This window comes from Bos indicus x Bos taurus, chromosome 3 (assembly GCF_003369695.1).
Source record: "Bos indicus x Bos taurus breed Angus x Brahman F1 hybrid chromosome 3, Bos_hybrid_MaternalHap_v2.0, whole genome shotgun sequence".
In the NCBI taxonomy this organism is placed as follows: Eukaryota; Metazoa; Chordata; class Mammalia; order Artiodactyla; family Bovidae; genus Bos; species Bos indicus x Bos taurus.
In genome coordinates, this window is record NC_040078.1 from 40,030,042 (window position 1) to 40,043,347 (window position 13,306).

Consider the following 13,306-nt stretch of genomic DNA (forward strand, 5'->3'; position numbering starts at 1 on the left):
TTTCCAAACTTCCCTTGCAGTTAGATTTCACCCGAGTTTTAGTCAATGAAAAGGTAAGCACAGAGACTTCCCACACATAAAATTCTCTCGTTTCTTTATCTGCAGGCTGCACAGTAACATCCTCACCAACCAGGGAATGCACATAGTGCAGATTAACTTGGATCTTTTTAGTAACTCAGGAAAGAACACCATTCTGCCCTACTTTTGGAATGAACCTGGCACAAGCAAGAGATAATCTGAATTGTGTTAAGTGACTAAGATTTGAGCTTTGTTAACAGCAGCTAGTGTAATTTTAACTATTATCCTCGCAACATGCCAGGCATTGAGGTTTTGGAGTTACAAAGAAAAATTATGAAGCTAATATACACATTAGAAAAGCAATCAATGCACAATACAAAAGCAAATTTTCAATTTGTTAGCCTTCTAAAATAATTTCTCATTGCTGTTATCTAAAAAAGTACTAAAGGGACATATATACAATGGAATATTACTCAGCCATTAAAGAGAATGAAGCAATGTCACTTGCAGTGACACAGATGACCTAGAAACTGTCTTACTAAATGAAGTTAAGTCAGAGAAAGACAAATATCATATAATATTGCTTATACATGGAATCTAAAAAAATGGTACAATGAACTTATTTAGAAAACAGAAATAAAAGAGTTACAACATGACTTAAGAATCACTCATGAATCTGAACAAACTTATGATTACCAGGTGGGAAGTGAGGGAGGGATAAATTGGGAGATTGGGATTGACATATACATACTACTATACATAATATACATAAGAACCTACTGTATAGCATAGGAAACCACTCAATAATCTACAATGGTCTATATAGGGAAAAGAATCTAAAAAAGAGTGGCTATACGTATATGTCGGAGAAGGCAATGGCACCCCACTCCAGTACTCTTGCCTGGAAAATCCCATGGATGGAGGAGCCTGGTAGGCTGCAGTCCATGGGGTCGCTAAAAGTCGGATACGACTGAGTGACTTCACTTTCACTTTTCACTTTCATGCATCAGAGAAGGAAATGGCAACCCACTTCAGTGTTCTTGCCTGGAGAATCCCAGGGACAGGGAAGCCTGGTGGGCTGCCGTCTATGGGGTCACACAGAGTCAGACACGACTGAAGTGACTTAGCAGCATACCTATATGTATTAATATAACTGATTTAGGTGTGACTGCACACCTGAAATACAACACTGTAAACTATACTCCAATTAATTAAAAAAAAAAAAAAACCAACAATGAAGTACTGAGTATTACAGCAAAATAATAAAACTACTAAAATTACTGAAGAGCAGACATAACCTACCAACAAAAGTATCGATAGATTTGCATAGTAAATTCTAATAAAAAAAATTATCAACCGTTTTTCTGCAAATGTAACTTACTAGCAATAAAACCAGAAAAATGGAAATTTTAGGCAATTCAGCTTGTTAAATGTTACTATTTTGTAGGATAGCACAATGTTCTAGATCAAAGGACTGAATAACCCTAAGAGAAATGATGGCCTCTATTACCAAAAACATTACTTTAATATTCTGGGGAATTCACTGGCTGTTCAGTGGTTAGGATTCCACGATTCCACTGCAGGAGTCATAGGTTCAATTTCTGATCAAAGAACTAAGATACCACATGCTGCACAGCATGGCCAAGTAAGAAAAAATTAAAAAAAAAAAAAAGTTCTGGCTTTTTCCCACTTTCAGTTCTCCACAGGACTATTATTACGTTAACTTTGTATTTGTTCTTCATTTTCAATACACGTTAGAGATCACTGGCACAACATTTGTAAAATTTAGCCTCAATAATCTCACCACAAGAAGCGAAATTTTGAATGTTGAAAATTCCAAAAGCTTTCTTACCATGGGAGGCCGGGTAGTAATTGGTCCAAAAGGTGTGGGCAAATTCATTTTATTCATAAGATGAAGCACCTTAATAAAAGGGATAAAACATGTGAAATCAAATAGAAAAATCATGATTCAACTCACATCTGATAGTGTACTTAAAAACTCTGCAATAATACTAGTGATTAATTTAGTGCAAAGGAAGGATCACCTCTTGCCTTTATAATACCAGGAAAGGGCTAAACTGGTATATCTCAGGCACTGGTATATCTTAGAAGATCAACCTTCCTAAAATATTTATCAATTGTACAAAATACCATTATTCTCATTATTAAAAATGTCATATTCTTACAATGTGAAATTTACTAAAGTGTTTTTTTCCTTGATTATTGCGAATTATGAAACATAGAGAAAAATAAAGAAAATCATCATCTATATTTTGTACTTAAAAGTATCTTTTATTGTCAATATTTCTAAGCATTTATTGAGGGATCCTCTACATCTTTTCCTCTAAGAAAGGAAAAAGCATATGCTAAAGTAATGAAGAATTACCAGAAATTACATTTCCCAAATTAGCTTATGCTTATTAGTATTAATACTAAACATAGTATTTTTACACTATAGTTTATAAAAACCCTTACTTGAATGTAGTTATTTTTTCAATACTTTCTGCAATGGACTGAATGTTTATGTCCCTCTCAAAAATTCATATGTTAAATCCTAACATGTAATGGTATGGTATTAAGACATGAGGCTTTGGGGAAGTTATTAGGTCATAAGGGTAGAACTCCCATAAATGGGATTAGTGTACCTTATAAAAAGCACAACTGAGAGCTCTCTCACGCTCTTTCAGTTACATGAGGTTACAAAGAGAAAATGGCCATCTTCCACCCAGAAGAGGGCCCTCACCAGAACCTGACTCTACCGGCACACTGATATACAACTTCCAACCTCCAGACTGTGAAAAATAATTTTCTATTATTTAAAAACCGCCCAGATCATGGTACTTAGCTATAACAGCCCAATCTAAGGCATCTTTAAAATTCTGTAATATTATCACCCTTATAGGAATTAGTCTGATTAATACAACTATTTTTTAAAAAGTATGAGAAAGTATTTACTTTGAGAAATGTTTATTCTACTTACCTGCACATAGAACTTCGGCACACTTGCCAAAGCATTTACTATATTTGCTAGGATTGTACTTGAAGGTGGTGGGTACATATACTTGAGGCATGAATTTAGAGGAAAAGTCAGCCTAAAAAAAATACTTAAAATGCTTATTGTGTTTTAGTAAGATTCATATCAATAACTTATTTTAGGTAACCTAATAACATACAAATTGCTCAAATGATTCAGTAAATCTAAGAGTACTCTGTTCCTAAAAGATCTAAATGATTACATTTAAACAGCAAGTTGCCTTCTCTCTGTATTATAGAATATAGCATTTCTTTTCAGAGCTTATCTTACAACTTTGAACATTTTAATGGAACCAAATTCAGTGACAAACTCTTAATGCTCTATATGTTTAATCAACACACTAAAAATCTTCATTATATATACTAAAATATCCTTTAAAAATATCTTGACAACACACACACACACACATAACCCCACACACAAACCTACCTATCCAAAATAAAAGCAAAAGACACAATGAAATACAAACAAAAATGCTAACCCATGGTTTGGTGCAATTCCATTTTCTATGGTTAAACAATCAAGTTCTTTCTTTTCTTTATCATCTTCCACAGGATCATCAGACCTAAGAAATATGGAATCAAAATTGATGTTATCTATAGAAGAAACAGAATGACAAAAATGACACTATCTTTTCAAACACAGCATTATAAAAATAGCTGCGAAAGTACAATTTTCAGCTATTAAGTAAATACCAATGAAAAAGAAAACTAATTCCAGATATAAGGCAAGCCACGTTTTCATTTATTCTTCATAGCAATGACACGAAGATGGTATGATGAATCTTACTGACAGCCCTCACCCACCAAAATTGAAGTTCACAGGTATAAAATAGTGGCACACAAATGTCTTTAATGTCCATCAGCAAGGGTTTCTTAAAAATCAGACAGCTGGGGCCCATCCTCCTCACCACCCCCAACAACCCAAATTTCTGATTCAGTACGACTAGGTTAAGGACGAACAATCTTTCCTTCAGTCAAGATTCTAGATGATGCAGCTGGTGCAGGGACTGTACTATGAGAACCACTGGTGTAAAGCAATTTATAAAGGTTATATAGCTACAAAGAATTACAGCTAGGAATCAAGGCTGTGCCTATTAATGATACCTTGCTATATATTAGGACTTTATACTAGTTACCTTCCCTCCACTTAATAGTTGAACGCTTTCACCTACTCTCTTTTCATTTCACACTGGTTAAGTCCTAATATTAAATCAATACTCAGGTTACGAATGCATAATTAGGAACAAACAAATGTATTGCTTTCAAGTACTAGATTTAGTAGAGAGATACAATCATTTACTGTTTCAGATTATTTACTTGTTAGTCTGAAAATAATCCAAGAGCGATACAACTCTTTAAAAAAATTAGTAATTTAAAAAAATTTTTTAATAAATTAAAAAAATAATAATAAACTTTTAAAAGGCTAGGAAAACCTATCTACATACCTTTTCTTTTTTTCAGTGCCCAAAGAGGGACATGGTGAATGAACTCGATCTTGCTCTTTTGCAAATTCAACAACTAAAGTATGACCCAAAAGTTTCAGTTGATGAAGTCTTGTCAATGCCTTCAGTTGGAAGAACAAAAGAGTAAAATAATTAATAACTGTACCTAAGTTATCTGTTACAGACCACATATAAAGTAATTTATACACTTTTTTTGTTAATGCTGATAACATTTCCTTGGCTATTTTTCACCCATTTCTAATGTCAGGCTGCCAAGCCTTCATTACTCATTAGGCAATCACTTCCAATCGCTTAGCAAAACTAAGATCTGGTTAAATCCAACTTTTCCTGTGCTAATGCAGCAGAAAATGTTTAGAAAAACAAACATAATGAACTGGGCTGGTCTCACTTTAAATTCACAATCACAATCACAAATCCGAGGGCAACCTCTAATGAAGCCAACCAGTTACATACTACATTCTCAGTTCATTTTTTTCTACCAATCTCTAAGATAATATTTTGCACTATTTCCTTCTTCCTTAACTTCATGATAGTCCTGTCCCATTCTTTTAGCCTTGGATATCGCTTCCTACTTTAAGAAAACTGAAGCTACAAAATGAGAATTTCGGATTCCAAACCATAATTTCTCATCTACCATCTTCTGAATCCACATATTCTACCTTCTATCTGTTATCACATATCAACGATCTATGTTCTTATTTAAATCTAGTTGACTTGTTGTATATGCTTCCCTGGTAGCTCAGACAGTAAAGTGACTGTCTGCAATGTGAGAGACCTGGGTTCAATCCCTGAATCAGGAAGATCCCCTGGCGAAGGAAATGGCAATCCACGCCAGTACTCTTGCCTGGAAAATTCCATGGATGGAGGAGCCTACTAGGCTACATTCCATGGGATCACAGAGTCAGACGCGACTGAGCAACTTCACTTCACTTCACTTGTACACTAAATCCCAGCCCCTCTTCTTCTTTCTGGAACTGTACAGGGTGTGTTCCTACCTACATTGCTAATTTTCTGTCCTCTACGGGATTGTCCCCAACAGCATACAAACACAATCTGATTTCTCCCATCCTACAAAGTATTTTTTCCTCATTAATAGATCCCACTTACCACTATTCCCCCCTTCCCCCTCCCTCCCCTTAAATTACTCTTACAGTAAAGCTCCTCGAGGAACATCTATGCCCTCTATCTAAAATTCCTCTCCCATCCAGTTTCAAACTCACTCCAATCAGGTTTATGCCTTAATCAGTCCACTGACACTGCCTGTCACAAACAAATTCTGTACTGCCACACCAATGGTCAACTCTCAATCTTCATTTTATAGTATTTAACACAATCACTCTTTTTTTTATACATGTTCTTCACTTGGAGTCTAGACATTATAACTTCCCTAGACATTATAACTTCCCTACAGTTTTCTTCCACGTTATTGTGTTTTACTCCTCAATCACTTTGGTTTATTTATGCTGTCTTGAACTCTTAATGTTGGTATACTCCAGAGATCTATATTTGGATCTAATCCAGTACCCTAAATTTAAAGACTGTCTCTACGCTGATAATTTCCCAACTTATAATTTCAGTCAAAATCTCTGTCCTTAAGTCAAGGAACATATTTCCAAACTACTGGATAGCTTCTCTTAATTTTAAACATTTTAAAATTAACACTCCAGGAATTGAATCTTCTCTCCCCACCCTCACCTCAAATGTTTCCCATCTGGAAACTTTCAATGGCAACTCCCTTCTTTCATTTACTCATGTCAAAAATCTTGCAATAACCCTTAACACCTCTTTCCCATGTTGCATAACCAAGCCATCAAAAATTGCTATTTGCTTCTACCTCCAAATTAATCTAAAATCTAACTACTCCTTACCATCTCCACTGCTACCACCATGGTCCAAGAAACCACCATCTTTGGACTGAACTAGCAGTTTAATCTTTTAACACATTTTCCTGTTTCTACTCTTCCCTGCCTTCCATCTATTCTCAACACAAAGTGTTGAGTTTAAGTTTCTTCCTCTCAAAATGTGTCACACATTCTCTTCAAAGTTATAGCTTTCAATTTTAATGTTAATTAGTCCTCTGCTGCTGCTGCTAAGTCGCTTCAGTCGTGTCTGACTCTGTGCGACCCTATACACGGCAGCCCACCAGGCTTCCCTGTCCCTGGGACTCTCCAGGCAAGAATACTGGAGTAGGTTGCCATTTCCTTCTCCAATGCATGAAAGTGAAAAGTGATAGTGAAGTCACTCAGTCATGTCCAACTCTACTGCAGCCTACCAGGCTCCTCCGTCCATGGGATTTTCCAGGCAAGAGTAAAGGAGTGGGCTGCCATTGCCTTCTCCCAACTAGTCCTCATAGTTTCTAAATATAAGTCAAATTATGATGCTCTTTTGCTCACAGTACTACAATGGCACCCAATTTTATTCAGCAAAATCTAATGTACTTAGAATGCACATGTCATGGCCCTCTCTAAGTTCTCTGACCTCAAATTCAGTTTCTCCCCCCATTTTTTATGCCTTGATCACAAGCTAGTGCATTTTGCTTATTCCCCTTACTGGAATTCACTTTCCCCATATTATTTCCTTAGCTAACTTCCTTTACTTCTTTCAAAATATTTGAAAACATAACCCTAACTACCTTAACTGTAGCTTAACCTTCTCAACCCAGCACTCCTGATCCTTCATTTTCTAAAATACTAAATAACTTATTAAGTTTATTATTTATGGTCTGTCTCTCCATTCAAGAACATGGGTTCATATGATGGCATAAACCTGCATTTGACTTACTAATAGATCCCAAGATTTAAAGGAGCATCCAGCACATAGCAGGTACCGTGTATTTTTTGAACAAATGGAACTTTAGGGCTTAACTGGGACTATAATTTTATTTTACCATCTTTATGCATTCTTATTTGACTCCATTATACAAACCAAGTTTCTAAATGTTTTAATAATTTTCAAGTCCTTAATTCAATCTAGACCTCTTCACTGTCAACGAACCTCTGATTATCTGAAATACAGCTGAATTACTTCAAGTTTCTTCCTCTCAAAATGTGTTACACGTTCTCTTCAAAGTTATAGCTTTTAATTTTTAATGTTAACTAGTCCTCATAGCTTTCTCAGCAACTTACTATAAACATCTCTCTCCCTTTGTTTTAAAAAACTATTAATCAGGTGCACTATAGCCTAAAAACTCTATCACTGCTACCATCTTCTCATTCCTTCTTTTCGATACAAGTATTTCCCAAAGATAATGATGGGCTCCATGTCCTCTCCTACAAGTTAATCTTGACTCTAAAACAATGTGGTTCATTACCATATTTTACCAACAATATTTTAAAACTGTATTTCAAAAGATCTTTTTTGAAAAAAATGTTTTCCTATATTTTAATATATACAATGTGAAAGTCTTCTGTAATTCCACCCTGGGAGAAAAACATTTATTATTTGGTATATAGCTCTGCTACATTTTGTTCTAGGCATACACTAACATACATAGTACTAGTTTTCAAGAACTCCAAGGTTACATAATATGTATTTCCCAACTTTGTTTATGAATCTATCTGGGTTACATTTCTGATCAATACATATTCATTTGACTTCATTTTCTGAGGGTTGTAGTCCAGTGTATGGATACACTACAATTTAAAGTGTCCTTTCCCCTTATTAAGAATTTGGTCATTTCTACAGTTTCCCAATAAAAAGTACTTTACTATTAGACTGTTAATTCTTCACCTTGTGTCATTAGAGGATCTTGTCTTCTTAAAACTCTCTTCTCTTTGCATCCATGAGAATTTGTTTTCTAGTTCTACTTCCTCTTTAACTTCTCCCTCCCTCCCTGTCTTCTTTGCTGGTTCTTCTTCCTTTGGCCAGCCATATTCATTCACTTTGTTGAAGAAATTCCATTTTTAAGCCTACCTCCACTCTAGACCCATATTTTTCATTGCTTTTTAAAATATTTCCACAGAAGTAGCCCACCGACTCCTCACAGTTAATAGATAACATACGAATTCATTACATACCTTTGAAAACACTGAGTCCTGCCCCTCATATCAGCTAAAGTAATAACCCAAGAACTCAGTCTGAAAATCTTCAAGTGTTCCCTCTCTCTCAACCATATCTACAGGGATCACAGGACCTACAAACACAATCTCTACCCAATGTATATCTACTTCTTCTTTTGTCTTCTTACTTCCTTACTCAGATCTTTTCTCCTGCCTTGGCCACTGTAACAGTTCTCTTGTCTAGGTTTTCCTTTTGATTTTTCTACGTCTAATCTTTTTCCCTATCTAATCCATTACATGAACTCTACAAGATATCTTTCATAGAGCTGACTATATTACTGGTCAGCTTAAATTTATCAAGTACCTTAAGAATAACTACTAAACAAAATTCAATCCCTCCCTCCCCTCAACCCAAATTTAGACTCAACCTACTTTCCAAGTCCTATTTCAACCCTCAGCTTTTGCTTCACTTAGAGCTTTCCATGCTCCACAGTCTTCTTTAGTGGTCTCAAAACATGGAAAGCCCATTTCCCTTTGTTTTCGTCTCAAGATCCAACAAATCATTAAAGGTCTACCTCAAAGGTCACCTTTGCAAATGATCCCCCAGGATTTTTTAAATATACATTCTCTATTTAATGCTTAAAGCATCTTGCCTTACAATTTTTATGTCTAAAGGATGTTTTCATCCTTCAAAGCTTGTCATTTTTAATTATACAAAAGGTTACAATTCAATTTTTATTCATGTTCCTGTTAATCTATTCCATAACATCATAAGGAAAAACCCCAATGAACCTTTTGGTCAACTCATAATAGTCTTATGCCCAAATATCTACACTTTGGGCAAAATCTGCCAACTGACAAGCCAAATGTAGCCAATGAGGCAAATTCTGGAAATACAAACCTTTTTGCTTTTGAAAGGGCTTCCCTGGTAGCTCAGTTGGTAAAGAATCCGCCTGCAATGCAGGAGACGCTGGGTTCGATCCCTGGGTTGGGAAAATCCTCCAAAGAAGGAAAAGGCTGCCCACTCCAGTATTCTGGCCTGGAGAATTCCATGGACTGTATAGGCCACGGGGTCGCAAAGAGTAGGAAAGGAAAGGACTGAGCGACTTTCACTTACTTCACTTTGCTTTTAAAAATTATAGTTTAGCCTAATGTTTCATTTTTTAACTATGCCTGGATAATAGAAAGTTGGTAATAAGTAACACAAAAGAAGGAGTCATACCTTTACAGCTGTTTTTTCATTAGGGAAAGTTGCAAAAGCTGTATGTTTCTGAAAAACAATTAAGGTACAAATTATTTAAAATATAATTTCAATTTCTCATAAGGACATCTGATATTTTACCAGCTGACAGTGATTTGACACTAATAAAATCACAGAAAAGGCAGGAAATCGAGATCATTTAACTGATTACGAATTTCAGGACAGTTTTTAAATCAGTTTAGGATCAGACTTCTTTGAAATGAAAGCCTTGCAAGTGCACACACACAGCATGTTTTAAATATATTTTCATGTACTTCAACAATCCTTAAGTTTAAAAACCTCTACTATCCAGGGAGGTCCATTCTTAAACTATCCAAAATCATAAAATATGTTCCATGTGTAACGCATCCAAAGATCTAAACTTTTCACTATATAGCCAAATGCAAAGTTTAAATGGGTCTTTCTTTTAACTCAATTCACAACCTTGGCTGCATATTAAAATCACCTAGGGAGACAACTATCGATGTCCTGTCCCGTCATAGATCATCTGGCAGAAACTTAATAACATCACCGTCACTATTTTAATGAAGAGCAATCATGTAAAACATCTTCGGGTATAATGGAAAATAAAGTAATTTTGTACATTCCTGGGTTGGACTTTTAATAGTTTTAAATTATCACTCCCTGAAAGACTACGCTGTACAATTTTTATGAAGAACATCTTCCTCAAAAATCTAGTAGAAATCCTGTAATTAGCTTACTCAAGTTGCCGATTTCTGTAGTTTCTCCTCTATTTTGATGAATATCTTAACGCTGGCTTATAAGCAAACCAAGATTTTTAAGTATCCCTTTGTTACATATTTTTGGGAGTACTCTTGAGTTTAAGAGAAATATTTCTAAATTCCGAGGAGTTTCGAGATTCCCAGGGTGGGTGAGAAACGGAATATAATAAAGGTTACTTTTCATTCTTTCTGCTTCGCCTTTCTCAATCGCCCTTTTCCGCAGCGCGGCGACTAATCGAGGCACAAGCCAATTAAAACTTGATTTGGGACGAAAGATATTTTGATATGAAAGAAGAAAGACTGGGAAGGGGAAGAGGAAGCCTCCACTCCACCAGCGCATGTTCCCCACTCTTCTTTTTCCTTCTGTCAGAACTTCCCTTCCCCACGTCACCGGCCTAGGACCTTCCCCGGAAACTAGGGGTTCGCGCGGTCTTACCAGGCGCCCCTTATCGGATAGGACGCGCACGGACTGCGCCCCGAAATACTTCAGCAAGTCTTCTTTCTCCTCAGCGGTAAGCTCGGCTGGCAGGTGCCTCACTAGAAGGGTTCGGTCGCCCCGCGGGGGAGAAAGCGAAGCAGAATTCTGGCATCCTCTGGACATCGGAAGCGGCTGTTCTGGGGCCGCCATTTCTCACACAGACTCAGCACCTGGGAAGCCGCTGAGGAAACCGCAGTCATCAAAAGAAGCGGAGCTAAAAGAGTCTTCTTCCACTCCGCGCTAAGGATTCTGGAAACAAGGAAATAACGCGAGAGACGGTCGCCTTCTCGCGAGACCTGCAATACAGACTGATGACAACTTTTCGGAGACAAGTTCCTTAGATTGAAAGGGGAAGTTCCAGTGATGGGAAACCAAACTGATTCAAATTCCAGGTAGCTGCTGATGATGTTTAAAACTAAAATTCCCCCGAGAGAGGTGTGAGGATTAAAATATGTTAAAGTACGATGGACTTCAGCCTCCTTTTTCAAGGAGGAAGTAACCCCAAGGGCAGAAGGACTTACTGCTGCGCATGTGCGAGCGGCGCGCCGGTCTGGGCGTGGCACCGGGACGGTCCCGAAAGACGCTGGTTAGGTTTCTAATCCTGGCAGATTTCCAAGTGCTTGTGATTGGCTGACAAATACAGGGTGTTTGTCCACGGCATTGGGATGGTAATACCTGACGGTTGCAAGTTTGTTTGTTTTTCGGCTCAGCAGCCTTCGCATAGCCAGGCTAACTCAGTTTTAAGGATGAAAAAATTGAGACACAAACAGTGTTTTGTTTTGTTGAATCATGGGACACAGCAGCCTGATAAGGTATGGCCATTGTTCCCTTTCATGAAACTAGCGGCCTCTGGGGCTTAGTGGTAAAAGAATCCGCCTGCCAATGCAGGAGACACAGGTTGGATCCCTGGGTCGGGAAGATCCCCCTGGAGGAGGAAATGGCAACCCTCTCCAGTATTCCATGGGATTCTCCCATGAGGACAGAGGATCTTCTCAGGTTACAGTCCTTAGGGTCGCACATAGTTGGACAGGACTGGCATGCAGGGAGAGACACCCTAACATCAGTCCCTAGTTTACAGTTGAAGACTCTGTTGTGTACAAGGAGGTGTAAATCACACAGCTAGTAAATGAGAGAGCTGGAATTTGACCCTGCTAGTAAGACTGGACTTTAGACTATTCTGCTCTGTTTCTGAATGGAGTGAAGCTGAGATGTTTTACTGATTCCATTCAGTGAGGGCCTTGAGAATTCTAGGTAGAGGTATTTTAGGTGCAGCTACTACAGTCTGGAGGTCTAAGGTGCCTCTTACTGCTGTTTTTAATTTGCTACTCGATCAGATGATAACTATATAGCAATAAATAGTATACCAAAGTTTGGCTTCTATGGAAAACGGATTGGGGAGCTGGGAAGGGAAAAACGAATAAAAACTAGAGAAACCGTGACGAACCCATCCACAAAATGTCATGTATGGAGAGCCAGACCATGAGGGTCCTGTGGGTTAGTTCGGAGTCTTGATTATCTGAAAAGCAATTGGAAACCGACACAATTTTTTAGTAGAGCCCTGTGTAAATATGTATGTAATGATTACATTTTAGATATGAAAATTTCTCTAGTTGCAATATGAAAAATGGAGTAGAAGCAGGAAGACTAATTGGGCTACTGCAGCAGCCTAGGCAAAAGACACTGTTAGAAATAGTATGGTAACAGTTGTTGTTTAGTCGCTAAGTCATGTCCAACTCTTGCAACCCCATGGATATAACCCAGCAGGCTCCTCTGTCCATGGGATTTCCCAGGCAATAATACTGGAGTGGGTTGCTATTTCATTCTCCAGAGGATCTTCCCAACCCAGGGATGGAACCCACCTCTCCTTCATTGGCAGATGGATTCTTTATCACTGAACCAACAGGGAAGCCCTTGGTAACAGTAGATATGGAGAAAACAAACAGAAATTGGGATATATTTTGGAAGTAGAATTAATAGATTTGCAGATGAAAAAGAGTAGTTATACATAAAGTTGGGGGTTTTGGCTTAAGTCCCAAACCATCTAGGTGAATGATGATGTCATTTACTGAGGATGAGTAGAGTTCCTAAATTGCAGCTAGTTTAGGAACTGTAGGGGAGGAAGGAAAACATTAAATTTAAAGAACCTATTCAGTATCCATTTTTAAAGTAGGTAGTTGGATGTGTCAGAGAAAGCAATGGCACCCCACTCCAGTACTCTTGCCTAGAAAATCCCATGGACGGAGGAGCCTGGTGGACTGTAGTCCATAGGGTCGGTAAGAGTAGGACACGACTGAGCGACTTCACTTTCACTTTTCACTTTCATGCTTTGG

At 37.6% G+C, this 13,306-nt stretch overlaps 1 protein-coding gene across 3 annotated transcripts in view; it reads right to left on the minus strand.

The window, feature by feature from the left end:
- RNPC3 (RNA binding region (RNP1, RRM) containing 3) overlaps positions 1-11,460 on the minus strand; it is a 28,063-nt gene extending 16,603 nt beyond the window's left edge. For all 3 annotated transcript variants that reach the window (XR_003510283.1, XM_027536363.1, XM_027536362.1), the window contains exons 1-6: positions 10,935-11,460; positions 9,738-9,785; positions 4,500-4,618; positions 3,534-3,617; positions 2,999-3,110; positions 1,871-1,939 (exon numbers count right to left, since the gene is read on the minus strand). Coding sequence is in view for 2 of the 3 variants with exons in the window: in XM_027536363.1 (XP_027392164.1) it covers positions 1,871-1,939; positions 2,999-3,110; positions 3,534-3,617; positions 4,500-4,618; positions 9,738-9,785; positions 10,935-11,126 (624 nt within the window). In the remaining variant the exon portion in view is untranslated. The remainder of the gene's footprint in view (positions 1-1,870; positions 1,940-2,998; positions 3,111-3,533; positions 3,618-4,499; positions 4,619-9,737; positions 9,786-10,934) is intronic.
- Between the last annotated feature and the right edge of the window lie 1,846 nt (positions 11,461-13,306).